This window comes from Alosa sapidissima, chromosome 20, assembly GCF_018492685.1.
Source record: "Alosa sapidissima isolate fAloSap1 chromosome 20, fAloSap1.pri, whole genome shotgun sequence".
NCBI classification, from domain to species: Eukaryota; Metazoa; Chordata; class Actinopteri; order Clupeiformes; family Clupeidae; genus Alosa; species Alosa sapidissima.
Genome location: NC_055976.1, coordinates 4,466,202 through 4,494,125, shown reverse-complemented (window position 1 = coordinate 4,494,125; position 27,924 = coordinate 4,466,202). Strand labels below are relative to the sequence as shown.

The 27,924-nt window shown below is 43.7% G+C and overlaps 1 protein-coding gene across 6 annotated transcripts; it reads right to left on the bottom strand.

The window, feature by feature from the left end:
- Window positions 1-1,596: 1,596 nt before the first annotated feature.
- arhgef6 (Rac/Cdc42 guanine nucleotide exchange factor (GEF) 6) lies at window positions 1,597-27,919 on the bottom strand. Of its 6 annotated transcripts, XM_042074311.1 has the most exons (23): window positions 27,639-27,915; window positions 26,359-26,442; window positions 23,951-24,035; window positions 20,698-20,819; window positions 20,226-20,469; window positions 19,720-19,790; window positions 19,382-19,476; window positions 19,200-19,295; window positions 16,460-16,582; window positions 13,341-13,479; window positions 13,145-13,204; window positions 11,343-11,489; window positions 10,296-10,382; window positions 9,055-9,136; window positions 8,614-8,729; window positions 8,172-8,357; window positions 6,993-7,013; window positions 5,150-5,240; window positions 4,260-4,346; window positions 3,930-4,029; window positions 3,679-3,733; window positions 3,413-3,576; window positions 1,597-3,370 (listed from the first exon to the last, which is right to left on the bottom strand). In XM_042074311.1, exons 1-22 carry the CDS (start codon window positions 27,801-27,803, stop codon window positions 3,454-3,456), a joined length of 2,379 nt encoding a protein of 792 aa, XP_041930245.1. In that variant the 5' UTR covers window positions 27,804-27,915; the 3' UTR covers window positions 1,597-3,370; window positions 3,413-3,453. The 6 variants fall into 6 exon arrangements, with proteins under 6 accessions (XP_041930245.1, XP_041930243.1, XP_041930247.1 ...); XM_042074309.1 differs by having other exon boundaries at window positions 1,597-3,576; XM_042074313.1 differs by lacking the exon at window positions 27,639-27,915 and adding an exon at window positions 26,525-26,704 and having other exon boundaries at window positions 1,597-3,576.
- Between the last annotated feature and the right edge of the window lie 5 nt (window positions 27,920-27,924).

Sequence of the window (27,924 nt, the reverse complement as noted above, 5' to 3'; positions counted from 1 at the left end):
TACGGCTGAGAACAAAAACATCACAAAATGTGTCTTCTCACATGCTGTAACCCATTTCAATAAGAGTCGAAGTAATATCAGAAGGCAATGTCACACCACTATGACTTCACCGGTAGCCAATATGCCGCTCTACTGCGAGCCCACACTAATCCAGGCGTGGATTTCCACCAGCCTCCAGCCCAAAAGGTGGAAAAAGTGACAGTGTTTGTGTGCTGTGCTGCCTCTCTGCGACTGTGAGGCACGTTTGTTAGCTAACAGGAAGTGCTCACCACTCACACATTCCACAGTCGCTCCTCAGAGAGCAAAGGTTGGGTGAGTCAGAGTGGGGTGCTTGCCTGGAGCACTGAGAGATGCAGCAGTGCAGCGCTCGCACAACTTTCCGCCAGGCCCCGTGGGCTGGGCTTGATCTTCCATCTTTACCTCCGTGAACACATCTCATTCAGATGTGCTGGAGAAGGGTCGTCATCAAGTTTCCTAGGAGGGAGGAAAGGGTTTACAAGACAAAAATAGGATGGGATTTTAGATACATGGACACTGTACTTACTTCTGTCCTTGTCAATGTTGCATTTCACATTGCTAGATAGTTCTTAAGGCTTTTTGATGTATGATCAACCGATTATGATATGACATTATTTTCATATGACAATGGAAAACTTTTTTTCAGTTGAACTTTTATTAAAACAAAAACCTCATTGAAGTAAAGCAAAAACAAGGTCACAATACATATAACAATGATAATTGCATAGAACAAATTATAGCAAATAATACACTCACTTAGGTCTGCAGACATGGGCACTTCAAAAACAAGATGTGAATCTACATCATAAAAATCTACATACTTTGAAATGATATTCAAGGCTATCTGAAGCAAAAAACGACAGCATGCAGAAATGAGTACAGGAGCCAAAACTGACTCAGTTAAGCTCATCATGAGTATTTGGACATGTCATTTACAACACAGCTTTATTGCTGCAGTACGCATGTATGTATGTATGTATGTATGTATGCCAAAGCACCACATGCTTAGCAATACCAATAGTCTTCTATTGCTTTTTGATAAGACTGAACTCGCACTATCCCACTCTGGCACACATTGGAGAGTGAGAGCGCCAGTGTTTGGATTTTAGGAGGCTCCACGCTAAGTGCTTTTCCTGCTCACGCAAGGTCGTACACATTCCACCACAGCAATCAGCTATTTAATTGCACTGATATTCAACAGTCGACTGGTACCTGCCACTGACTTTAAATGAAGTCTGTATATGTAGGTTGGTTTTTCATTGCTGCACAGTGGCAATGACACCACATAGAGATCCTTCCATGGGCATCGAGCACAGCTGGATGTGAGTACACTACTGTTCAAAGGAATCACACACTTTGCATGCAGACAATGAAGAACTTGAGTAATTTTGTAACTGCTACATGTGCAAGTTTAAACAGCATGTTGTAATATGCAGCCAGGTGTTCAGAATAAAAGCTGAGCCAGCTACTGTCTGAAAGGCCACGAGATGTTGGAACACCACAGTCACGTAAGCTATGAGCAAACAAAGAGGTGGCGTCTTCAAATGGTTGTCTGACTAAATCTTAACATACTGTTTGACTTTCTCATTTCCTTGCCACCCCCCCGCCCGCCACCGAGATACTTGTAATACAACATTAAGACAATTTCGGAAGTTTTTGGCATCTTAATTATAGCATTCACGCTAGCATACCCTAGTACCCTATAGTATCTCTTTAAAAAACAATGATTTAGGTGTTCCCAAGAGTTGAACAGTAGTGTACACAAACCATTTCCTTATTTCAGGTAAAACTCATCAATTCCTCACAACACAGACGCTTCTCTTTCACAGCGATATCGGTGGAAGCAGTGCAACCACAACAGGAATCTCAACAGAAGGGAAAGCGGGAACAAAGAAACACAAGCTTGTTTAGGGGGAAGCTGGTGTGGTTTTCCAGTACCATACACACCATTTTCAACAAACAGAGATTCATTAAAAATAAATATGCCTTTTAAAAATCGTACTAGCGGCTACAAATGCTTGTATGTATAGTCATTTTCAGTAAGAAAGTATATAGCTACTGCCATAATATCTATAATTTCCATGTATATATGATATACGTATATATTTATATATATTTTAGATCTATAAGCCAGAATAGTATTAGATTTCCTATATCACCATTTCTTATGAACTTAATATTATTATTATTATCCCTGATGGTTTTGGACTACATGATCACTCATGTGAGATTGACCTATTAGCTAACAGCTAATATGGTATGCATACCATAGAAATACTGTACATCCATGCTTGCCCTCAAATAGCCCATTTAGAACCCTCTGCTTATAACTCTGGGGAAACTCATTTCACATGGAGCTAGATGTTTTGTTTCTGTCGATAGTTATGGGGTTCACCTATTCACATTCACTCCAACAATTTGATTCTCTCTCAATTTCAAGATGGCCAGTCATCTTATGTCAACAATGTGCAATAAAAAAAAGTCTGTATACATAATAGTTCATCTTACTCATCCGAGTGTTGATGTGTCCTTTCAAAAGAGAAAACCAAACCAACCACACCCACACAAAGACACGCGCGCACACGCACACTCCTACTCTCAAACATTCCTTTTGTACAAAGCAAAAGGTAATAGACAAAAGTGGACAGCAAGAACACTATATGGCTAAAGCATTTTGTCCATCTCCTGGCTAGGAAGTGAGCATGCATGAAGACCCCATGTTAGATCTAGGATGGCTTTTTCTCTTCCTGCAGTAGAAGTGCTTTACGGAGCCCTCCACTCACCAGGATGATCACAGTGCACACAACTTGCATGGAACTGTTGAGTTAGCTGGTTTGCTGTTTGGCCAACTCTTACCTCAACGATGCCATGTCCAGCAAGTAGCACATTGGGATTGTTCCAGCAAGGGGCATGAAAAAAAAATCAGATAGTCCAGCACAAGAAAACGAAGAATCCTCTGAGGTGTCCAAACTGGGGTCCTACTGGAGCAGCCCTGTAAGAACTGCTCCATTCCAGTACGGCTGGCTTTCTCTTAGGCCTCCACTGTGTTCTCCATCTTGGACCCTTTCGCATTTCCTCTAGCACTTGCACCGTTTTCAATCAATGTCTTACCTACTGTTCTCAACAGGACTTGATTGCCAGACAAAATACAGAGTTAGGAAAGATTCTCAGTCGTAAATAGCCATTGCTATACATGCGTAACCATTGGCCTGTTCCAAATATCTGTCCTCAAAGCCAAAGCATTCTTCTCATCTGGCAGCATGGTACTGGACTGAAGAAAGTAATATATGAAATGTTCAGACTCACAGACAAAATTCTCTCACACACACACACACACACACACACACACACACACACACACACACACACACACACACACACACACACACACACAGGTTGAATCTGCTGAAATGCTGATGACACGCGTAACATTCCTTAGTGGCCAGAGTCGTCCCAGGCGAAATCGTTCTTCTGCTTGGCCAGTTTGCGCACCATCCGCTCCAAGTCCCTGCGCAACTTCTGCTCCTCCTCCAGATGCTGCTTCATCAACTTACTCTCCTGCAGCAGAACCAGCAGAGGAATGCCACATCATTGGACCTAAACCCACTGAGGTCAATTCAACACTAGTGTCCTAAATGAAAAGTAAGACGAGGTCTTTACCTTTTTCAGTTCATGGACCTCGTCCTTCAGTGCATACACAGCATCAACAAGGCTTCTGTGGAAGACGGGACAGTTTAGTTCCAAAAAGAAGAACATCTACACAAGCCCTCTTAAATATCTACACAAGCCCTCTTAAATATCTAATTCATAAAGTCAGGGCCTTTTGAAAAATGGTCTAAACTCCTTCCAAATGAGAATAATACAGGTCAAGGCCGTTGGCATGTGAGAGATGGGAGCCATGCGATCCTCACTTCTCCTCTGTCACCGTCTGTCCATTGCTCTTCATCTCCTCCACTATGATCTTCTCTTCATCTGGCAGTAGAACCTGTGGGATACTCCCTTTCCGAACAGCTACACACACACACACACACACACACACACACACACACACACTTTGTTACCAACAAAACTGCCTCTCAATCAAAATCATAGATCAAAGTATAAGCAAATGTTATCTCTGTGCTTTCTACTCATCTCCTAGCTCTAAAAAAGGGTGGGCGAATACTGTACCTGGCTGAAAACCAGGTGGCTAATAGTAAGGGGTCTGGTACACTGGTAGCACATGCGCAGTGTGTGTGTACCTGCGGTGGTCTGCTGAAGGCTGGCCCCGGTGCAGTACGCTTCTATCACCTTCAAGATCTGAGCGTCCTCCTCTAGAGCTACTGTGCCTGCACACACACACACACACACGCACGCACGCACGCACGCACGCACGCACGCACACACACAGGTAGGCACAAATACAAACAATAACAAATATTTTGTCACACAACCCGAAAGCACCATTACTTTGGTCACATTGTGGATATACTGCAAGAAAAAGGAAAAATGGGTTTACATTTTATGCTGTCCTTCCAAAAGGGTAATGAAATTAATATTTTTATGGACAAATCACTACTTAGGTCAACTTTAGAGCTGAATATAGGGAATTGCCCAAGGGATATCATCGGGCACCCAACCTATTCTTATGGAGTAACCCCTAGGCAACAGGAAACAACAAAGAAAAACCAACAGAACCAGGTTCACCATAATTCTGGCCTTTGGCTCCCGGCTTATTGTAATGGTTAGTATATTTAACTGAGTGATGAAATGTTGGCTTATTAGAGAAAAAATGAGTTCTTAAGTATTTAAGTATTTGAAATACTCTAAATACAATCCCTCTAAGTATTTTCTTACAAACTACATTCGATTGGTTCCAATCCTGCAAAATACAAATAAAGTAATTAAATACGTATTTAAAATACATATAATTAAAATACTGCCTATGTCTGCACACACACAGACGAACACACACACGCACGCACACGAAAACAAAACAATCAGAGGGACTCATAACCTGTGCAGATGCAACACCTGCCTGAGCAGTAGCCACAGCAAAGGCTCCTGTGCCTGACTCATCGCTCTGACTCTAGACACTCCGTGACACAGGTGGCCTTTCAGCAAACAAGGGTTTCAGGAGAGCTGCGCTTACTTTTCCGGAGCGAGAATTCATCATCGGACTGCTTTCTCTCCTTCCTCTTGGGGAGGAATTTCTTCATAGGCCGCGGGCTCTTACTGGAGTCCTGTGGAGGAGGGCATCAGGGTCACACTGAGAAGCAGCATCACAACCACACCAGAGCTCAGACAAGCCAGCGCTGCTTTTCCCACAACACTGGAACAGCATGTCAACCCTTCCAGGACAGCCAGTGTGGAAAAGAACCCTACAGCCAGTCAGTCAAACTCACTTTGATTCATGTAATCATACAATTATTTGTGAGAGCTGCATAATGCACATAAATGATAGCTAAATAATGCTGTATTTTAGTACAGGAAGAAAAGTCGAATGTATAAGTTTGCCATCTAACCATTTGTTAATATTTCAAGAGATTCATTTCAACACATTATGTGTATAGTTATAAACAACCAGACTTAAATGTCAAAATTACTATTTCCTTGAAACTATCATACTCTTGTTTTTAAAAAAAATTGTGTCTTATAGTGATGATGGAAGTTTTTTCACACTTATCACAAGTCCATGTACACTTTTACAAATTCTTCAATCTTTTGGGCAAAATGCACAACCACCAAAACCCTTCACACTTCACCCAAATGTGACTCATAACCATAGCCATAACCATAACCATAGCATATGCTCTCTCTAATAACAGTACTTGTTCTACTTTTGCTGGGGGTTATTTACTGACTAGGAGAGGAATTAATGAAATTTTGAGGGGGTGGTGACTGAATTAATTATTTGTATCAAAACAATGTAAAGTACACAGTTTTGCTCACATTTTTTACTGATATAGTGTATGTGAGAAAATGGATGTGATATTGGGACAAGTGTGAAAATGATAATCAATCAAATAACATTAATCAATTATATTTCATGATTAGTTATATCAATCCTCAACAGTAAAGGTTTTTACCGGAATTAAACTGTAGAGGCTATCCTGTATATCTTTATGTAATAATGCTAAGCCTATTCTGGCTTACATACGAATAGTTTTGTAGTAATGTAATTGGAATTGTGGATTGGATTGCGTTTTTGCCTGACAGTGATGAATGACAAGCTGTTCCCACATTACCTTGGTCATGACCATAATGCTGAACATGACCCAAAAGCTGTTCAATGTTATAGTGCATCAACTGGACAAATGTCAAGATCCACTATCCCATGGAGGGAAAGAGACAGTTAGTTTAGCCACAGCACTGGGCCCTGCAGAAGCCACATATAGGCACAGACACACACAGGAGCTTTATCTTTCACATACACCCACGGCATGGACACCCACATACACAGTCACTGTGAAACTGACTGGTGATGCACTGTCAAAATTGGCTTGTTGACTCACTGACTGTCACCTTATTGACCATGTTGTAGTTGAGCTAAACAAGCTGGTAAATAAGTGAGACACACACACACACACACACACACACACACACACACACACACACACACACACACACACACACAGACACACACACACACACACACACACACGGTGGTGTGTCAGAAAGGGTGGCAACCCAAACATGACAGTCTCCAGTAGCACTAAATAGAGGGCGGGAGGGGATGGGTGGGGCTTCTGTGGAACTGGGGGAGTCGGCGGAGATTGACATCTGTGGTGTTCTGTTTTGGGCTGTGATGAGCAGGGGGTGGGAAAGAGCGAAGGAGCAGCAAACAGGAAACAAGCGACCTGAGCAAACCTGAGGAGGGCTGGGGGGAGGGACGGGGGAAAGCAAGCATGCAACGAGCACAGTGAGCACAAAACCACACACACACACGATGACTCCCACATAAGACAACAACACACTCACAGATCTACCCTTACCTTCAGGATATAAGACATCCTCTACAGAGGCCGGAGTGGAGAAAGAGAGGGAGGGAGAGAGAAAGAGAGAGAGAGAGAGGGAGAAAATCGGTGCATGAAAAAAATGGAATGAGAAAAGACATGGTGGAGTGAACAGTGCATTCCCAGGCAAACCTAAAACCCTCACACGGATGATTTCTGGTGTGACTGCTAAGACATAAAGAAATTAAGAGATAGAGAGTGAGTGAGAGAGAGAAAAAGAGAAAGAGAGAGACAGAACAAAGGAGAGAGGGAGAGACAGATAAAGACAGAAAAGAAGAGAGACCCATGCAACTCCTTCCAGGTGACCTACAACTCACTTTCCAGATGTACATTTTATATTGCTTAAAACCTGATGCCGTGTGAAGAAAAAGGTATCCACAGATACCACGTTGCCACTATCCCAATGGGAAACTCCTGGATTTGCTTCAATGAATGCTTAGTTGAAAGGACTGTAATGTTATGCTCCTATGAAGGTATCTGGGCCTAGCTGGGACTGATGAAAATGAGCTAGCTTGATAACTGATGCACTCCTGGTATATTTGGCACCATTCAGCTATAAAAGCTGTTCTTGCATATTAGTGGGGGTTTGTAAATCAGACTGAAACCTCAAACACCTTTCCACAACGAAACTGGGAACATTCATCAAAGTATTGAATTGTTTTATCTTGCAACATCGACATTGCAATATTGCCTCATTGCAACAAGAACACATATTTAGCACAAACCGCCTGCTCACAAACAGCTGATGAGCACAGAAAGGACTGAGGTCTGATCTGATGCTAATTAACACCCACCCACCCACCCACCATAAAGGGCTTCCAACTGACACCCGTTATCTTCACCGCAACCAGAGCACAACAAAGGGTTGTAGTGTCAACAAGTAACATACATACTCGGTGCGCTCTACCAGTAAATGCCCATTTCCGTAGATAGACCCCAGACAGCAATTAGAGAAGAAGTTTGTAGCTTGACCTCAGCGCCTCTCTCTCTCTCTCTCTCTCTCACATGTTTTTTTTCTCTCTTTCACTCTCTGGGACCGTCAGCTTTTAGTCAGAGCTGTCACAACACACCCCCACACTCTCAACAGCTTTGCTGACCACGGCATTTCCCCAACTTACAAGTGTGTATGTGTGTGTGTGTAAATAGAGAATGTCGTACCTCTTTGTAGCCGAGGGCAGCCGAAGGCTTGAGGGGGGGTGCAGGCCTGAGGCAGCTGAGGGACCAGGGCTTGGGGACTTTGGGGGGCTCGAGGGGCCCTCGATTGGCCACGGGAGTGCTGAAGGTCTGCATGTGGCTTTGGTGCGTTGGGGTCCCTACCATACTCATGGGCTTACCTTCCCCAGCCTACGAAACAGTTAACAAAGCAAAGCCAGAGTTCAGAGGCAGAGTTCAGTTGGAGGATTACTCAAAAGTCAATTCCTACTAATCTGAAAACTAAAACTCCACAGCGCTCTCTGTGTAACTAGCGGTATGACAATGACAGATGACCCGATTTCCATGCCATGCCCCTCAGTCACTCTGATGTGGCGCTGCCCTGGTGAGTCAGTTTCCCCTGCTGCGTGAACTTGTTTACCACCTGTTTATCGCCAGGATCTCTCACCTTCGTAATAGTGCCCACCGGGCTTCCGCCTTTGGTGAAGGTGTGCAGGTGCTCCAACCATTCCTGTAGCTCCTGCGGGCTGCTGCAGAACACTGTGGTGCGCTCCACACCGCCCCCTGCAGGACAACCAACACCAACGGTCAACGTCTAGGCATCAGCCACCTAAGCGACACCAGCCTCATTCGCATGCACTGTCTGTTCATCCAGCTCCCGCTTCAGGGAGCACAATGGGGTGTGCGTCATCAGGCCTTCGCTAAGTGTTTCTCCACTCACTTGCTAAATACTAAATCAAAGCTGTTATGCAAACGTACAGGTTCAGTGGTCCTAGCAAGGCCACATTTGAGCTGGCATGCAATCACAGAGGATGTAGAATGAGTGGTTGGTAGTGTCTGGTGAGATTAAATCAATCCAGTGAGGGTTTCATTTTTGGATATTACAGACCTGCGATCTCAAATGCGAAGACGCCGTTTTCTGCATCCTCGAGCTGTTTGGATACTGTTGTGTTGGATAATGCCATTCTTCCCTGTGGAAGACAGGAAGGTACATGACAAACTGGTCTAAGGAAATCTGTCATGGATTCAAAAGTCTTGAACAGTTTGAGCAGCAGGTCCTGGGCCACTTCAGATGGCTGAACCCAGGGAAGGACCGGAGCACACAAAAAACGTTTTCAGACTTTAATGTTGGTGCAAGCGACTAATGTTTCAGTATCCTTCCCAAAGTCAACACCTTCAAAAGTCTTAAAAAGTTTGTCATGCATACTTTCTATTTGAACACTGCACTACCATGGCACTTTGTAGATGATTGGAGCGGACTATGGCTCTGACGAAGATGGCTAAAATTACCCAAGTGAAAATTTAGCACAAAATGTGTTAATCGTCAGCATAACGTTCGGAAATTACATGTTTTGGTGACAACTCCTCCTGTGACAAATCTTGATAAGTGTAAAAGCAATTTTATAAAATCTGTCCTGCTGTAAAATTAATTTTCACCACCACACCATACCATGCACCAGCAGTAGTGTCTGGCCTCTATTAACAGGAGGCTGGGACATGTGGAAGGAAGCGGTGAGAACAGTGGACAGCAGCTCGTTGGGGCCAGACCGGAGCTCCCAGCACGTCTGCCCTCTCGTCCCGGCTCTCACATCTCACACCAGGCTGGTGCTGGAGCCCAGCCAATCAGCTCACAGACCTCTCAAGGCAGCCATTAGGCCCTTTGTCTTCGAGTCTTCCTTCTTGAAACCTCAGTTTGAACTAAGCAGTAGGACTTTGCTACCGATGCGACAACTGTTCAAGCTCATTATGCTTCTAAATCATTGTCTGATTGACTTATTTACCTTATGATATTATATAACTGACATATTTTCAGGTCTTATTGTGAGCCAAATGCTCATTTTTAGCATGTATTTTGTAACGTTCCTACAAAATGGCCAGGTACAATATAAAGTATAAAGTAGTATACACAAGTGGATTTTGGTATAAATATAGAATAACCATCCAGAAATTGCATGTAATTGTGTGTAGTTGAGGTGCTTTGAATGATTGGAGTGGTCGTAGTCATATTTGGACAAAAGTGTATCCATAACCATAACCATTTGGTAGATGCTTCTCATGTAGGATGGCACTTCTCATGGTCATGGACCACAGGGTGCATGACAGACGGAGACTGGGTGTGTGGACACCCACCTGGTAGATGAAGCCACTCATGCGGGGGCTGGCGGAGAGCATGACCAACACGTTTGGGAAGAGCATGAAGTAGCGCTCGTCCTTGTCCTGCAGGACACAAGACAGCAAGAGCCTTCAGACTGGAGAAAAGCAGGTGCGTCAAGCCTCATCACAAAAGAGCACCACATGACCACAAGGAGCTTCAAGACGCATGTGGGAACACAGGTAGAATCACCGAAACCCACACACACACACACATTCCATGCACACACTCACATCAAACAAAGGTCAATGCACTTTCAAACGACGTCTGTGAAAAGTCAGGGCCACTTTGGTTGATGAAATATCCTACCTTTGCTTTCGAGTGAGTTTTTTTTTTTTTTAATGCAACCAAGTGAGAACTATTGGGTTGGGCAAAGAGAAACATAAAAGAGAGGGAACACATTTGAATAGAGTTGTCAGGAACACAAAGTTCCAAATTTGTGTCAGTACACAGCTATTAGCATGAACTGTAAGCATTCTTCCTTCTCTCGTGAGCTCCAATTCCAGTCAGACACAATCTGTAGTACCCCTACTCAGGACCACAGCTATAGGTGGTGAGGTTTCTGTTCTATATTTGACTGGCAGTAGGCTTCAGCCTGGTAAACGAGGAGCCTGACAGTCACTTTTTCCATTTTCTGTCAGGGGGACTTAATCATCTTCATTGTTTCAGTATGACAACATACGGCATATACTAGGACACTCTTGCTTGAAATTTCGGAGACTTCTTGTCTTGTCCAAATAAATTAAGCAGACTTTTTCAAATCTTGCCAAGAAAACTTCTATAAAAAATAACTGTTAGTTTCCTTGGCATGTTCCATTCACCTGAGCCTCAGTAGCACTTTCGGTGCCATGATAGGGCACAGAGCACAACTGCTGACTGTGTGAAAGTTAACAAGCACACACTGGTGGCAACCACGTGTCTGCAAAACAGCCTCTGTGGTCGGGTCACACCATGTTCCCCTCTCCCTGAGATTCTGGGGAGTGGGTGTGTGTGTAGGTGGGGGTGTTTGCACGATCGGCTCTCACCTCGCTGGTGCCACTCTGCACCTGCACCTGGGACATGTAGGACACCTGGCCCAGGGACTTCATGCTGTCGCCATCCCAGCCCCGCACCGGCTCCGACAGGATCTGCAGCTCCAGGTTCTTGCGCTTACGCAGGTCCTGACACTGCATCTGTGGGCCAAAGCAAGGGCATGAGCGGCAGGTGTTTCACATGAGCGATTAATCCTCTTACACCAATCACCACATCAAGCGCAAACAAAGACCAGGGAGTAAGGAAAATGATCAAACAGAATTCAGAACAAGTATACATTTCAGGGAGAATTTGCAACAAAACTGCAATACTGCAAAACCAATTAAATTGTTTGGTCATGTCTTGTTTGTTGTGTCGCTTTCCCTTGGAGCACATTGGGCCTGTGCTTGTCACATGAAATGTGCTACATAAATAAAGTTGACTTGATTTGATTTAAATTTTCAAATGTGCCAAATTAGTTGCCTATCTGGTTGTTAAATCGTGATGGCGATAATTCTTTCTCCGGATCCAACTGGTCCCAGAGTTGCTTGTTTTTTCCCATAGACAGTAAAAATTTCGCTCTGAATTGTAAAAAAAAAAATATATTTTTCGGGTGCCTGGACGTTACCTGTGATTATATCATCCAGCTGCATGGCTACACTAATGACTGTGTTACAGTATTACTATATTAGGGTTATGTGGCTTTTTGTTTTACGCTCACTAAAATGAAGGTGATGGTGAAAAGGTTTACAGGCTGTGAAAACCGGCTGGCTGTGCTAGTAAACCTTTTTGGACAAAAAAAAAAAAACTGTTGGGCCCGTGGCGTCAGACTTAACCGAATTATCAACTATTTACCTGACTGGAACCTGACTAACCAACTGTTTACCTGATGAACTACTGGATTTGAAAGCTACACAAAGTGCTCTCCATCAACCTTAAAGGGTTTTACAATGCAATACAAACAAAGTGATGGTCAAATGTTTCATATCACTCAACTGCTGAATACCAGATCAATTTTCCATTTGGTGGAATGGAATGTTTTTTTATTCAGTCATTTCATAGACCTACGCTGACCATGTTTAAATCCTAGTTTGAGATGTCCCATGAGTGTTCAGAGGGAGGGCGGGGTTCCCCCTCCTTGACAGGAAAATGCTGCAACAATGCAACCGCATTACAGTTAAAAGACAGAGAAAAGAAACTTAGGTAAGCAAAGGCGAATTTAAAGAAAATCCTTCCAGACACGTACAAACTTCCAAACAGCCCAGAGTCAGGTGATTCACGCTACCCTCTGTCTCACATACCCTTCTTCCAGCTGATGAAGAAAATGTGCAGTCCACACCTCCACTCCGTTCCATCTTGTATGGAACAGTCAATGAGGGAATCAGATGAACGTTTTGGACACAATTACTGTACGTCACAGTGTCTCATTTCTTCAGTGCATCATTTTTCAGTGTCTAATTTTTTCAGCGCATCATTTTTCAATGTCTCAAAAGGCTTACTGGCAATTCAACCTCTTGGCCTACTGTATCATTTGAACTCTACTAAAGTAGTACACGGTCATACTATACTGTTTGTGTTAAATCTGTAGACCTTAGTATACACCTACAGGTCAGACATAATCCATGTAGGTTTTATATGATGTGAAAATGACTGTCTTGTGCATTAAAGTGAATTCTCTCCAGTCAATAACTCAGGTGGACAGCCCACATATCCAGAGGATAATTAGGCACTGCTGTCTAGAGACAGGTCACTTAACACAGAGCTGCAGGAGATTAGCAGATTAGCAAAGGTGTCTGAATACTGAAACTATACGCACCACGAGGTTCTTGAAGGCAGCGTTTGCTTTCAGGATGTCACTGTAGTCAGGATGGGCTTCCTGAAGAACAGAAGAGCATCAGCCATTTGATACAATCACAACAGGATGTCCCTATATACAACTTGATTGACTGATAACTTGAACAACTCTCTTAAAAAAAGTTCCATGAGCAGGGGGTGGGGTTGGCCGGTCTTACCTCCACGTGTCTCTCCAACTCCTGCAGCAGGGTGGGGTACTTGTCCAGCCTCATGAAGGGCTTGCTGAGGCTGGTGGTCAGGGTCAGAATACCTGGGCTGCTGGCCCCCTGGCTCTCCATGAACTTGTCCAGCTCCTCACTGCCAACATGGGGAGTAGCCCATAAGGTCAAACCCATACGACAAGCAACACAGACAAAAGCTACTGATCTGATTTTTTATAGGGGACTGCATGGAGGCATAGATTGAAATCATGCAACTGTCACAGTCTTACTAAAAGACAATGAACTGCATACTGAAAAACCATGAGCTTGTCCCCTTACTCAGCGTGACAAATGACCCATGGCACTGGGATCACCATGGCACCATGCCCCTCACTTTATTTAGTTCTTTTTATCCCAAATGTTGCATGTAATGTAAGCATGCATTTAACAGATAAAAAAAAAAAAATCAAACTGAACATTACGCATTTTACTGTACTGGTTAGAAACGACCACTTCTTGGAACTGGTTCTTAAGATGTATGAAGAAATGTGCGGACATGTACTTAAACCACCATGACACACTTTCATGGCCCACTGACCCACCACAACGTATGCTAATTACAGAACAGCAGCAATAATGAAGACAGCTCCTCTCTAACTACAAATGAAGCTACTTAAATATAAGGTGTTAAAACATGCAAATTAAGATAACATAATTTCAAATGAGGTGCTACGGCTCAACTTTACATTAAGAATCAATTGGTGTGGCTGCAAATACTTCATGACTTCCTTGTATTAAAACATGCACATATAAGGTCCTCACTATAAGGGCTGAGGTTGCTACTGTTGCCCGACAAGTACATTGTTCTTTAAATCTACAGGCACTTCATCCACACTTGAGCAGCGCCATCTACTATGAGTATTAACAGAAAAACAGGCAAAACTAAAGGGAAAAGGAAAATTGCTTCACAAACCAAAGAAAATGCAGTTATGAACCCTACTGGTTAAATCAATCACCACATTTCCACAGATGTGAAAAAGTAAAAATGAAAGTCATGTGAAGGCATTAGCCCACAACTGCTTTGGCAGACACACTGCATCTTGCAACGTCATGTAATAAAGTGAACTCATGAAACGGGTGCTGATACCGGGTCATTTATCATGTGAGACCTCTGCAGAGAGTGAGGAGGAACGAGAGGCTGCAGAAAAGGTTGCGAGTGGGAGGTGCAAATGAGCATGCATAGAAATCACAAGTGCATCTTCCTTGCTTTGTTCAGCCTAAACCACAACTATAGATATCCTGCTCACTGAGCAGCGGCTTCCTGTGTGTGTGTGTGTGTTTCTGTGTGAATGTGTGTACGCTTGTGTTTGCATGCTTGTGTGTGTGTTTCTGTGTGAATGTGTGTATGCTTGTGTGTGTGTGTGTGTGTTTCTGTGTGAATGTGTGTATGCTTGTGTTTGCATGCTTGTGTGTGTGTGTGTGCGTGCGCATGTATATATGTATGTGCTTGCGTGAGTATGCTTGTGTGTGCTTCTGTGTGTGTGTGTGTGTGTGTGCATGTATATATGTATGTGCTTGCGTGAGTATGCTTGTGTGTGCTTCTGTGTGTGTGTGTGTGTGTGTGTGTGTGTGCATGTATATATGTATGTGCTTGCGTGAGTATGCTTGTGAGTATGCTTGTGTGTGCTTCTGTCTGTGTGTGTGTGTGTGTGTGTGTGTGTGTGTGTGTGTGTGCATATATATGTATGTGCTTGCGTGAGTATGCTTGTGTGTGCTTGTGTGTGTGTGTGTGTGTGTGTGTGTGTGTCTGCGCACTAATCTTCTAGCCTCTCCACTCCTCTCCCTTTCTGTAGCGAGGCTGTGCATTGCTACACGCAGACGGCCTGGGTAATGGGGAGAAGGAAGGGAGAGAGCAGCTTCATTATGACAGAACAAAAGCCCCATAGATGACACGCGGCCCCGGCGAGCATGGCAACCGCTGCCCAGGGGATGGCATGCTGGTGGCGAGCGCCAGCGGGCTTTAGAGTGAAAGAAGAACGATTCCACTTCAGCACTTCTTTGGAAAGGCACTGAGGGCGGTGTGGGATTCACACTGGTGACCACTGACCACTCAGATTAGAAGTGAACTGTGGCCGACTGCAGGCTTCTCAGAGCTCAGGGTTTCCGCTGCAGCTTTGGGACTCTACAGACTGGTAGAGGTGTTGGGCAAGAGCTGCCCTCGTGTAGTCTAGAACAGGATGCTGTTGATGTGACTAACAAAACATCTTCGGAGGAAAGAGGTGTGCACTCACACAGGTTATACTATGGGGAAATCCTGACACCTAGTGGACATCTAGCAGATTTCATTCTTTTTAGATAGATTACTTAATTTAAGAATTTTTTTTAAAACTTTTTTAATACAGTTCATCCGTCTTTTACATGTAGTGTCTACTTTCTGGTGAATGGCTGTCCCAGTAAAGAGATGAAGGTGGAGACTCTATATTCATTCTTTCACCACACTACAATAGACACATCTAAAATCAAGACCACAGAGTTACAGTGTGAACAGAGCCCTTGTGTAAAAGTGTGAGGCACTAGGGTGTAATATCGCAAGTGAAATCTTACAATCTCAGTCCATCTCAAATAAAAACTGAACTACTATACAGCAAAGCTCTTCACGCCACTGTGAAGCCATAAGCTGGTCATGGCCAGAGACACAATAAAGAGAAGACAAATCACGGGGGTCTGGAGAGTCTGTACAGCCATAGATGGCAGATCTGTGACAAAGTCCTGGTGTGCATTATAAAGAGATAATCAGTAAAGGCCTAAATGCCCTTTTGCCTCCCCTCAACATTAAGTTGGTATTATAGCAATTGCTGCACAGCGATAATGTCTCAATAATCTCTTTAAAAAGACCAAAACGTTGTTGTTTATATTAGTTTTAAATGGTGATTAAAGCTATTCGCGGATGTTTTAACATCTGTCTAAACATTCTATGGAGTCATATATCTCTCCCCATTCCATATAGACAGATAGCTGTCTGTAGACATTGCCAAGACATAGCTGTACAAGTACAAGTTAGGATGATCAGTACGAGTCGTCCCTGTGCTTATGTGACAGACTTGGTTGAGTGAGTGTTGGCCTGTGTGAGCACTGACCTGTGATCAGTGAGCACACAGACAGCGGAGGGGTGGCTGGAGCAGTAGGACAGGTAGAACGTGCGGATCTGGCACATGAGGTTGAGATAGCAGGCGCCCAGTCGTTGCTGGCCCTCTGGAACCCTGAAGGGATGGGAGAGGGTGGGGTGCGGAGGAGGTCAAAGGTTAGTTTTTATGTCAAACTGCCATCCAACAGCCAACAATCATCTTATCAATGACAATGCTGCTTTGCATTTTGGCATCGCTGTGAATCATGGTTATGTATGAAACACTACATTTAAGCATCACAGAACCACATAACAAATATCATCACATAATGAGCCAGAACACCAGTATTAACAGAAGAACAGCTAATGTATTTATAATGCAAGATGTAAATATATCATTTTTAGAGGTGCCGTTTCCATTTGAGTGCTGGGATGCATTTCCCTGGCTATAAATCTATAAATGACACGAACGTCTGTCTGTTTGTTATTCGACAGGCAGACAGAGCGACATGTCACTTGTGCTACCAAAGACTGTTTTTGAGTTACATCATTGCAAATTTCATACAATGATGCATCATTCCACAAAATGGTTTGTCGTTTCTATCAGGAAGTTATTCAGTAAGCTTAACAAAAAACATTAACTCAAATAGCTGTTAGGCTTATGTCATTTTGATCTTTAAAAATCTCACATGCAGCCATGCCTAAATTCTGTTTACTGTACATTAATTATAGGCTAATATATTATAATATAATATGCAGTATTCGTTATTGAATGCTTAGCTGGAATTATGTTATTCCTTGTCATCCTATTTTTAAAGCAGACATACCTGCGGGCATGTAATTGGGTTTTCTACAGGAATGGCATGTTTGAATGGGCACTGCACACTAGTTATTTTAATTTCATAAAAGGACGGATGGGTTTGACACAGTACCACACAGTACCTAGGAAACAAGCACACTGGCTTAGAATGTCCAAGCAAAGAGGGAAATGTCTTCTTTTGAAAAACTATTGATAATGATGTAGGACACAGCAAGAGGACAGATACCTGGCCAACAGGTAACATATGTTATTACACCTTTGTAAAAACACCTTTGTGCTTTTGTATGTGGTTTTGAAAGTTTATGCATTGGTTATCATCATTTCCCTAAATTCCTCCAACAATGTGCAAACACTAACAAGCAGTTCCCCATCTGGACCTCATGTAAACCAGCTGGCTGTGATGTCAAACTGTAAATGCTGTTTGTAAATGCTCTTACCGTTTCTTAGGGTTTTGGAGCTGAATCACCTATTGTAGCTACAACAATGCATGTTATTTCTCTTTTACATGACCATATCCTATGCTTTAACGTTTTTCCCCCCTTCTGATTTTTGGGCAACAATTCCCAAGACACTGAAACACCGGGGCTAGGGATGTAATGATTACCGATATAATGGTAAACCGCTATAAAATGTTGATTTTATTGATTATCGTTTTCATTTCAAATATCCTAATTATCACGGTTGATTACCATGGTATGGAAACCGTGTGTTTAATCCTTCCCAGCTTCATTTGAGCCTGCTTTTGACATACAGTAGGCCTGGTACAATGAAACAAAACTGGTACCCTACCATGTCTAATTGATGGATATAACTGAGATTCGGATTAGGCTACACCTGCTTTTAAAAGGCGGAACATTTTCACCACAAAAAGTGCACTGTATCATGTAGCCACAAAGTTCGTTTCGGCAGTCAGGATGTAGGCCTATGAATGTGAATGAAAATATGTCCTTCTCCAGTAGCAATAGGCCACCTTAAAATGCACCCGAATAAAGGGATCACATCTACTCAGTAACAACTATGAGCACTCCCAGGTGAAAATGAGTTCCAGCGTCCCCAATTAACTTTTGACACTTTTAAAAATACCGCGATAATACCGAAAACCGTGATAATTTTGGTCACTATAACCGTGAGGTTAAAATTTCATACCGTTACATCCCTAACCGGGGCACATGAAACTGTGTCTGCATGTAGCCCCACTAGACTGATGGTATATAAGGGGCTTCTATTCTATGTCAAGTAGGTGTACTTGTGCAATGCAAATACAGACGTACATTTAAGTGTCTTAGTGACGTAATGTAACACACACAAGTTAGTGAATATGACTGGAGTGAATAGGACTATGAATGTGGCTTTAGCACCCAAAGAGAGAGTTGTGGTTTACAGGAATTATATTATATATATATTAGATATATTATATATATTGGAGATTGGAGGGTATTGAACTGTCAGATTGGTTAGATAGGTCTATTTAATTAACGATCGTCACACATGTTGAGATTAGAGATTAGTTTGAATAATGACGTGAAACCTCTCTGAACTCCAAATATCAATTCAACACATTACTTTAATGACACAATGACATATTTATACTGTTTTGGACACCCTGCCATGATGTGTAAATGATAGGCTATTTGCAGCCAATATGGCCTCGGTATTTTGGCTATAGCCTACTGTCCTGCTTTGTTTTTCACATAGGACAGCGGAATGTCCCATTCCTACAATAAAGGGATGTTTGCATTTATTGGCCAATAGACAGATCAGAATTTAAGGCTGGTTGCACATGTGATTGGTTTCTTTAAATTCACTTTAACAGAGAGGTCTTGCACATTTTAGAGTCCCAGTCGAAGGCTTGACAAAGGCTACATTCCCGTTAGCGATACCGCTTCGCCGCGAAACGTGCACACAGAGAGTAAAATGTGAGAATAACGCATACTTGGTGCACTCTTCCAGGGCCACGCAGAGTCCTTGTTGAAAGCTGAGGATATCCTCCAGGTTCCCGATAAGGGTGGCACTGTCTGCACTGGACAGCCTGGAAGAGGACAAACACACATTCAGCCTCAGCGCCACCATTTATCACTGTGTCCGACTCAGCTGAATCTGACAGGGCTGCCTCACTTGTCGCTGGCCTGTAGGGGCCTCAGGTAGCAGCTGAGCACCGTCTGCAGCTCCTTCACAAACTCCCGCTCGTGCTCCAGGATGTCCTGCACCACCTGCCGCAGCGGAGGAGAAGAGGAGCAGCAGAAAGAGGAGGAGAAGAGGAGCAGCAGAAAGAGGAGGAGAAGGAGGACATTCATCAACTCCCATAAGGGCGTGGACCGCCACTCAGTCATATCACTCAGATCACATTGATTCTTGTGTTTCACAGCCCCGGGGACAGGGAGGGAGGGAGGGGGGGAGAGAGAGAGAGAGAGAGAGAGAGAGAGAGAGAGAGAGAGAGAGAGAGACTGACTCACCACGCTGTAGTAGTTCTTGGTTAGCTGAGGCACGTCAAACCCCTTTACAGCCTTGGGGGAGACTGGTTTGTCTGGAGAGAGCCAAGTGCAGAGGAGTAAATGAGCAGTAGTGGCAGTGGCACTCAAAGAAACTATTGTCTGCCTCCGAGCCCAGTCCATCAGCTTAATGCACTGCCCACACAGAGGGTGGCCTGGGCCATCCAATCCAGCTACACTCTGTTGTCAAGAGCATTCAAAGCTTTTACACAAGTTCACTTCAACAACTCCAAAGACATTCACCATTCATTAAGCAGGTGCCCTTATCCTCAGTGCACTGGAGGTTTTTAGGGCCTACTGGCTACATCAGCTACTGCGCACACTGCCCACTCAAAACAAGGCCACAGAGACAAAGCCAAGTGAGTAAAAGGGTAAGGGGGGAAAAGGAAATGACACAATGTCTACTGCCCAAATTTAGAGTCATAAACATTAGGTCTGGTCTAGACATCCCTCCGTCTGCGCCAACTCACCACAGGGCTTGATCTCGCGCACGTAGTTGCTGGGGAACCAGCCGGTCCTGCCGTTGAGGGTGCCCTCCCACCAGCCACCCTCCTCCTGCCGCGTCACGTGGATGAGCTCGCCCTTGTTGAACGACAGCTCGTCCTCGTTGTTCTGCTTGAAGTTGAAGCGGGCCTTCACCATCAGCTGACCATTTCCTCCACCTCCGCCTCCGCCGCCTCCTCCTCCTCCACTGCCCCCATTCTCAGCCATTTCCTACCCAATCATAGAGAGGACAGCCCTCAGGTCAAACACAGCCGTTTGGCTTCTTTTGGACACAGTTTTTCCTCATCCAGCCCAAGCAGGAAGGAAAGAAAAATGTGCATGCTTTACCAGAGCTTCACAACGCCTTATTCAGCAAGTTGTCTTCAGCTAATTGCATGTATAAGGAGATGTGACTGAAACAAGATGCCAAAAGGCTCCTCCGAAGAGTCATTCGCTCACCACTGCTGGCTTCGATTGTCTGCGCAGGGACCTGGACCTGGAGGCGGACTGTGTGTGTGTGGACGGGAACTGGCTGCTTGCTGATCCGCTAGACTGGGAACATGACCGCTCCGTGCCTCGATCTGTAAAAAAAAGAAAAGAAAAAAAAAGAAAAAAGAAATAAAAATAAACAACAACAAAAACAATACATGAATCCAGCAGACAGACATGACATGTCTATCCCCTCCCCCCGTGCTGCCCACTGTCAGGGTGAGGAGGCGGAGTGCAGTGCTGCTGACTATGGGTGCAGCTTTCCAGTTCACTGGGGTTTTCAACATTACTCCACGGGCTGTTATTTGCCAGATGTCCTCCTAGGGAAAGGCAGCCCAGATGTCGACAGTGCTTCGGTTTTCACCTCAGTTCCTCCAAAACCCCCTACCAACACCCCCCCCCCAGAAGTCAACTGCAGTGCTCACGCAACCTCAGCTTCTGGGAGCACCTGTTCTCTGGCCTACATCACTCAAGTTGAAGTGACCACAGTGCTAAGGGTTGATTGCTGGGTATCTGAGAACATTCCTCTCCTTAGAGCACTAAGTGAAGGACACATCCACACCGTGCCTTGGTGAGCATAAACTGAGCCCTGATTTAGTGGGACTGTTCTTCAAATACTATATAAAATGTTGTTTTTCTTAAAATGAGAAACACAAAAGTCAATCCACCCAACCGGCATCAGGCCATTTAAGTATTCCTTAACATTCATTATTCACTCAACTTTATACGTCGAATATCTCCAGAATTCAGTTTCACACTTCAATTTTTTTATTCTCGGGGATAAATAAAGTTTTTTTAATTTGAATTGAATTGAATTCAATGTCATGAGTGAAACAGACAGAGATCAAAAGGAGAGTAGTTTACTGAGCCTGGCTTATGGATTTCTTTCAAATCTACTGCGAAACAGATACATAAAAACTGATCACGGTAAGCACTCATGGTGCTCCATTTTGCATTTAAAACTTACATACTGATCTTTAAGTTAACCATTCTATCTTGGCTGCCCATGAACCTATAATTTAACATGGGTAATAATATGTGGTCACTAAGAATGGTATGTGAACCAACTGCCTGTTTGGATCTTGAGACCTGTTTTTCCCTCTCTCTCTATGTGTGTGCATGTGTGTGCATGTGTGTGTGTACGTGTCTACAGTCTGCTCCGTGCCCTGACAGAATGTTTTCTTGGGCGAGTCAGAGTGAGCCTCGTGCTGCCTCACTGCTCCATCACGCAGCATCAGCGCTGCCCGCTCTTGCCCGGTCCCGCCGGTCCTCTCCTGCCCAACACCGGGCCCTCGCTCATCCCCTCCACACCACCACAGCCACTCCGACAAGCTGGAGGGCTCTGACAGCACAGCGCTCACCCAGCTCCAGAAACGGACGGATAAACGGCCAACGACATCCCACTATGCAATTAGAGGCTGCCAGCGACAGCGGTTTCATCCTCTTCCAGTGACTCAGGCTCCGACTACAAAGGGAAACACGGACTAGGAGGAAAATGTATATCAAAATTTTTTTAAAAACCCAACCTAATACTCCAAATTAAATCTGCACCAGGGGCATTTAATCTGCTCTCACTGACAGGAAGGCGCTCCACTCTGACATCTCCGCTTAATCTCATTTCAATTAGGTGGGCAGGCAGTCAAGCTATTTATACATACGTTTTAATCGCCACCACATGGAAAGGAGGATTAGCATGATGTCCAATTAGAGAACAGGACACCGTCACCGTTTCAAAGGCAGCTGTTGTCCAGGGGTGCTCGGGGCGGTTCAGAAACTTCATGGTTATGGATGGGGGAGCCGAGTCGTGAGTCACCTAATCTCAAACAGCCAGGACTCAACTGACAGCGAGCTCGAGCTCGTGCACAATGCGCCCATTTTGTGTGGCTGAGCTGAATGGGCCACTTCAGCAAAACAGCCTAATTCAATTCTTCCTCAAGTCTCCTCATTCAGGCACTGGATGGAAATGCTTTTGGGAAAGCGGGTTGGGGTGTGGTTGTGGGGAGGTGGGGAGGCAGCACTCACAGATCTCACCTCAGCCAATGACGAGTGGTGGCTACGGGGCATGGTATTTTTTCCCTCCTGCGAGCAGCAGCTGGCTGCCTGGACAGGCCCTGATGGAACGGAGCTTCGTGGAGCCTGTGGCAGAGCTCACAGCTGCTGGATTAGAGCATCCAGTGCAGCACACGGTGTTATGCTGCGTCGCTCTCGACACAAATAAAAATAACAACACAACAGGCTGAGGTGGCTGCTTCGCAGTCAGCAGGGACATGTGACCGACATCACAGGGTTCAGAAGGGAGTTTGTACAACTTGATTAGTTTGTGTAGCTGCTTGGCTATTCCTCCAGGGAATAGTTTCAAGTGAAAACTTGCAAGAGGCCACGGCATGTGACTCTCGCCTGTGAATGCTTCCCGGAGGCTATGGGAGAATGATTAGGATCCTGATAAGGACCAAATGCGCAAAAACTAGTAATGAGCAATGAGTACAATGATTCACATTGCCATTTGAAAGCAAAATATAGTCACATAGTCACAACATCATATACTGTCACCTATATCTTTAACTAGCTGTTGATACTTGAATTCCCTCTAGTATCAACAGGTAGTTAAAGATATAGCCATTTAACACACTTTTCACATCTCATTGCTAGACACAAAGCACTCTTCTTATGTTGGCTGGGTAATATACAATGTACAGGACTGCGTACAATAGACAAAAACAGTCTGGGATTCATCACAGCAGTAAGAAACTTTCTGTAATAGATATTTCATTTTCGTATTACTAAGAGGCACCAAAAACAGGCCATGGACTGTAGAAATCTCATTTGTTGACTAATAAATAACAATGAGAGAAGTTAGGTGATATAAGGCCCTGAATGAAATTAAACATTTCACCAAATGAATTAGGTCACATGCATATGATATGAGCAGTACATTCTTCTTTCCCCCTGACAGTAACTGCATTTTTTAGCCCAGCATGTCTTGACAAGTAGCTGCACGATCACAAACTGCAGTCAAGGGCCAATAGGGAGCAGCTTGTATCTGAAGGGTCCTATTGGGAGTTTAGCTGCTCCCTGCAACCTTCCTGACAGTCACGGTCCATCCATCATCACACAAAAGTGCCAATGGACACCAGCCTAACGCACAAGACTCATTCAAACAAACACGCCGGGGCTTATTATGCTGTGATTTGATAGCAGTTCTGGACGACAGTTGAAGACCTACCCTGAGTGGCGATATTCACTGCCAAAAGTGTGTTCAGGACTTTGCCAAAATTCTCCCCTGTATACAGGTCCTCTGGATCAAAGCCCTAGGGATGAAATAAGATTAGTCAATATTTGAGCTGCGTCTGGAAAAAAGATGACTGCTGTTATGACTACACAAGTGAGGATAATGAAGCAGAACAAAAATCAGAAGGTCTTGTGGTGTTAAGTCCAAACAATCAAATTGGTCCAGATGAGAGGGAACTAATGAAATAGGAACCACTGAAGTAATACTGAGAAATACTCAGAAATACTGACGAAAGCCAAAACAAACCAAAACAAAGATGGCTGCCTTCAAATGACCCTAGTTTCACAATTTGTTTTATCCAAGTAATGAGTATGATTGGATGAACAGACCCCTTCTGGACAATTGGCACAGACAGCTATCCTCTTTCCTCTGGGGAATACGGTTTAACATTTTGAATAAAACATCTTAAATACAGAGTTATGCGAGCTGGCCACAGACAGCCCTGCCCCGGCACTATGTGAAAGCCACAGCTGTGGATTTGAATTTGGACTGAGAACAGTACAACACCACAATGACATAACTGTCAATGCATCATCTCTCAAGTCAAACTGGTCTTTGAAGCTTAGTGTCCATGCTGATAACTTCATTAACTCCACTTAAATGGAGCAATGTGGCATCTGACAGTTAAGGAAAGCCATCTAAATACCAGTTTTCGCTACAATCAAAATGTGATATTGCTAAAATGGCTGAAATGAGACATTGTTGTTGCTTGTTAGAGCTATGTATAGAGTAAATACTTGACTAGAAGCTTGTAGCCATTGCTAGGCTGCTTCCTGTTTCTGCTGAAATACAGCAGAAGTGAAAGTTGTGTGACTGAGTCTCTTTGTCTAGGCACATGACTCGTCTTCACCATGTGTTTGCCACAACTGGGAAGATTAAACATTATGCAAAACATGCTTCAGTTAGCCTAATCTGAATGGCCTCATCTTGAAGTTCTCAGCCAAATTCACCATTGCCAGTTAGCCTCTGTGATAACTGAGAAGCCCCCTCAGGAATGCTGCCTCAATCTGGCAACATAAAAACAACCACATGCCTCCTTGTCAATATGTCCAGTCAGATGTTCCTAGTAACAGTTTAGAAAGGTTTCCAAGGGTCCAATCTAAGAGTTCTCTACACTTCACTTGATTTCACAGAGAATGTGATTCTACTTTTAAATTCACTACTGGAAAATGCTTCAGTGTGGAACTGGATGCCATCTCTTCAGCCCTTCTTTCAAAGGGTGTCACCAAGCAGTGCCTAGCTGAGCACAGCTGTCTGAGAGGCAGATTTTCCAGCCCTGGTGTGTCTTCTGCCATTGACCACTTCTCTTATAAAACATCAGAAGAACCATGCCCACGGTCACTTACTGTTTTAAAAGATGCCTTTGGACTCCTAACTGCTACAGATTACAGCGCAACCACAAATTATGGGGGAGATCTGAAAACAGGAGCGAGAGCCCTGCCTCTCTCCTAACCAACCATCACCACCACATGTGCCCAGTTTCCCTTGCAGCAAGATGGGATCATGATTCAATAGCTTTTTATAATACTTGCATTTCCTCTGTGCCACAAGAAGTGAGGAAGGCCTTTCTGTGCTATGTATCTGTCCACGTCTAAAGCCTAGCCCATGGATTCAGGCAGGGAACACCAAGTTCACAATATTACTAGTTTACAGTGCAGAGTGGACACACTGAAGACATGTTCATGCATATTTGATCCAAGAAGATGGAGGGTTTATTAGTGTTCTATGTGAGGAGGGTGTGGCAGCACATGGTCCACTCCAGAGACTTATCAGGAAACAGTACTGTGCTTGAGAGATGCTGGAAATAACTCATTATAGGACTGCGTGAAATAAACGACTTCATCTGATACAACTCTGCCAACATAACAACTAAAGCTTACAGAAAACAACAGATGTTTACATATTGCAATAGGCATGTCTATGCAAAAAGTCTATATTTATAGCTGAGGTGAGTGATCTATGAAATACTAATAGTATAAACAAACAGAACAAGTACTATAAGCGCAGAAATCAGTGCACCATAGAGGGTTATTTTTCATGCTGAACAATGTGCTAAAAAGAAAAGTTAACAGAAAATGCAGTATTGCCTTTATAAATGTGAGGGCAAGTTTATATGAAGATTATTGGAATGAACCGTAAAGTATTGATCACGTCAGGAGCAATGTAAGAAAGTAAATAACACTGATATATTATAGGTCTATCAGCAAACCTCTACAGATTTAAACACAAGCAAACCTTTGACACTACATGTAAACGAGGGAAAATATACTCAAGGTCTTAACCATAGCCTTAGCCAGCTAACTGCTGGAGTTGGAGTTGTACAGCAGAAGAGCATCACTTACCTCAATTTTCAAAGTAGAACATCCTTTTAAAAACTCCCGAATGTTGGCAATACAGTCTGACTCGTTTCTGGGATCTGGGCAGTACTGAAAACAGCGTTATATAAATAAATAATAATAATAAAAACACAGCAGCTCACATAAACAAGAATTTAGGAGTCAAAGTCACCACTGGGACAGAGCGAACGATATACAATTGTGAGATGCATCCACCCGACATCTTTTAGAAATAATACGCTATGCGCAAACAAATCAAAATTATTTTGGATTGCCCCACTACATGTCCCGACCATACGGTTGTTTGGCTACTCTCTCCTGCATCTCCACCACTCGTATCGATGAACTGTCGCACCAGGAAGAAAAGGTTCAAGAGAGGAAGTGACGATAACTTCACCACCAGCACGCAAACTGAAACGTCTAACTTCTTCAGTATTTTAGCCAAACACAAAACTTTTTCATCAAGAAATTAGATCAAGACAAATACCTATTAATAATTAAGGACATTGTCATGTGTTCTAATTAGGTATCATTGGTTGGATTATAAAACTGCTGTGTTAATCTTCTAGAGCACTTATAGTGATATGCACATCCGTGTTAGGCCTCTTAAGTGCACAGAATTCACCACTATTATTGAATAAAATAATGATTAAGGCTCCACCAAAAGGACCCTTGGTTTAGCATTCAGGGTCGGCATGTTTTGATCTCTCTCAGAAGTAGCCTAGTGTAGACATAAAGAAAAAACAACGGGGCTTTGACTACACCCACGTGCAGATAAGACCGAAAATGATTCTTCTGTGCTTAACAGCACACGCACCACCTTTTTGTTTGTAATGTTTACACACAATCTTCTATGAAGTGCAACCCGCAAACAGCTCCACGAATACAGAGTACAAACTGATGCATCAGACACGTATATTTTTATGTAGGAACTTTGACAAGTAGCCTAAGTGAATTTGCTTCCTCTGCAGATTGCGGAACATATTTTTATCCTTGGGACAGGAAGCGTTATAGACATAGAAGTTAAACATTCCGGAGCGGAATGCATAGGCTACTCCTCTGTATTTGTTTTACCATTATGCAGTTAATGGAATCCCAATAAACAAAAAACGTAACAAACTATACCAGAGTTGTCGATCCTACTTTTTTCGCTAGGTATGAAAAAATGCAAGCTACATCACGTGCCAGTTATTACATAGGTTGATTAAGTTAATGTATAGGTCATCCCAGACATGCCAACGTATTCATTTTATGTAAAGAAATCTAGGTCACTAATAACTGCTTACCTTTGGGTTCGTTCCGGGTAGAAGCCGTTCTGTGAGCTTACACAAGACGACCCCATCTCTCAGACACGATTTCAGAAATTCTTCTGGATCGGCAATGTTCTTTTTAGGGGAATTCAGTACTCCTAATGATATTAGCCACGTTACGGTTTGCTCCTCGGGATTCATCGCTTCTGTAGGCCCGTCTGTTCATAAGATACAGCTGCCCAAGCAGCAACGAGTTTTGCGCGCAGTTAGGAGGCAAAGCACATCCGTGACACTTCTGCTTTTTTTTCCCCTTCACGAAGGG

What these genes read in the sequence shown, in the direction of transcription:
- arhgef6 (XM_042074309.1), bottom strand. Translation starts at nt 27,803, where the DNA reads ATGAATCCCGAGGAGCAAACCGTAACGTGGCTAATATCATTAGGAGTA. An exon ending in CTTCGCATTTGAGATCGCAG is followed by an intron (nt 8,730 to 9,054) that starts GTCTGTAATATC and finishes GTTGTCCTGCAG; the next exon opens with GGGGCGGTGTGGAGCGCACC. An exon ending in CTGCCCTCGGCTACAAAGAG is followed by an intron (nt 7,014 to 8,171) that starts GTACGACATTCT and finishes CGGCCTCTGTAG; the next exon opens with AGGATGTCTTATATCCTGAA.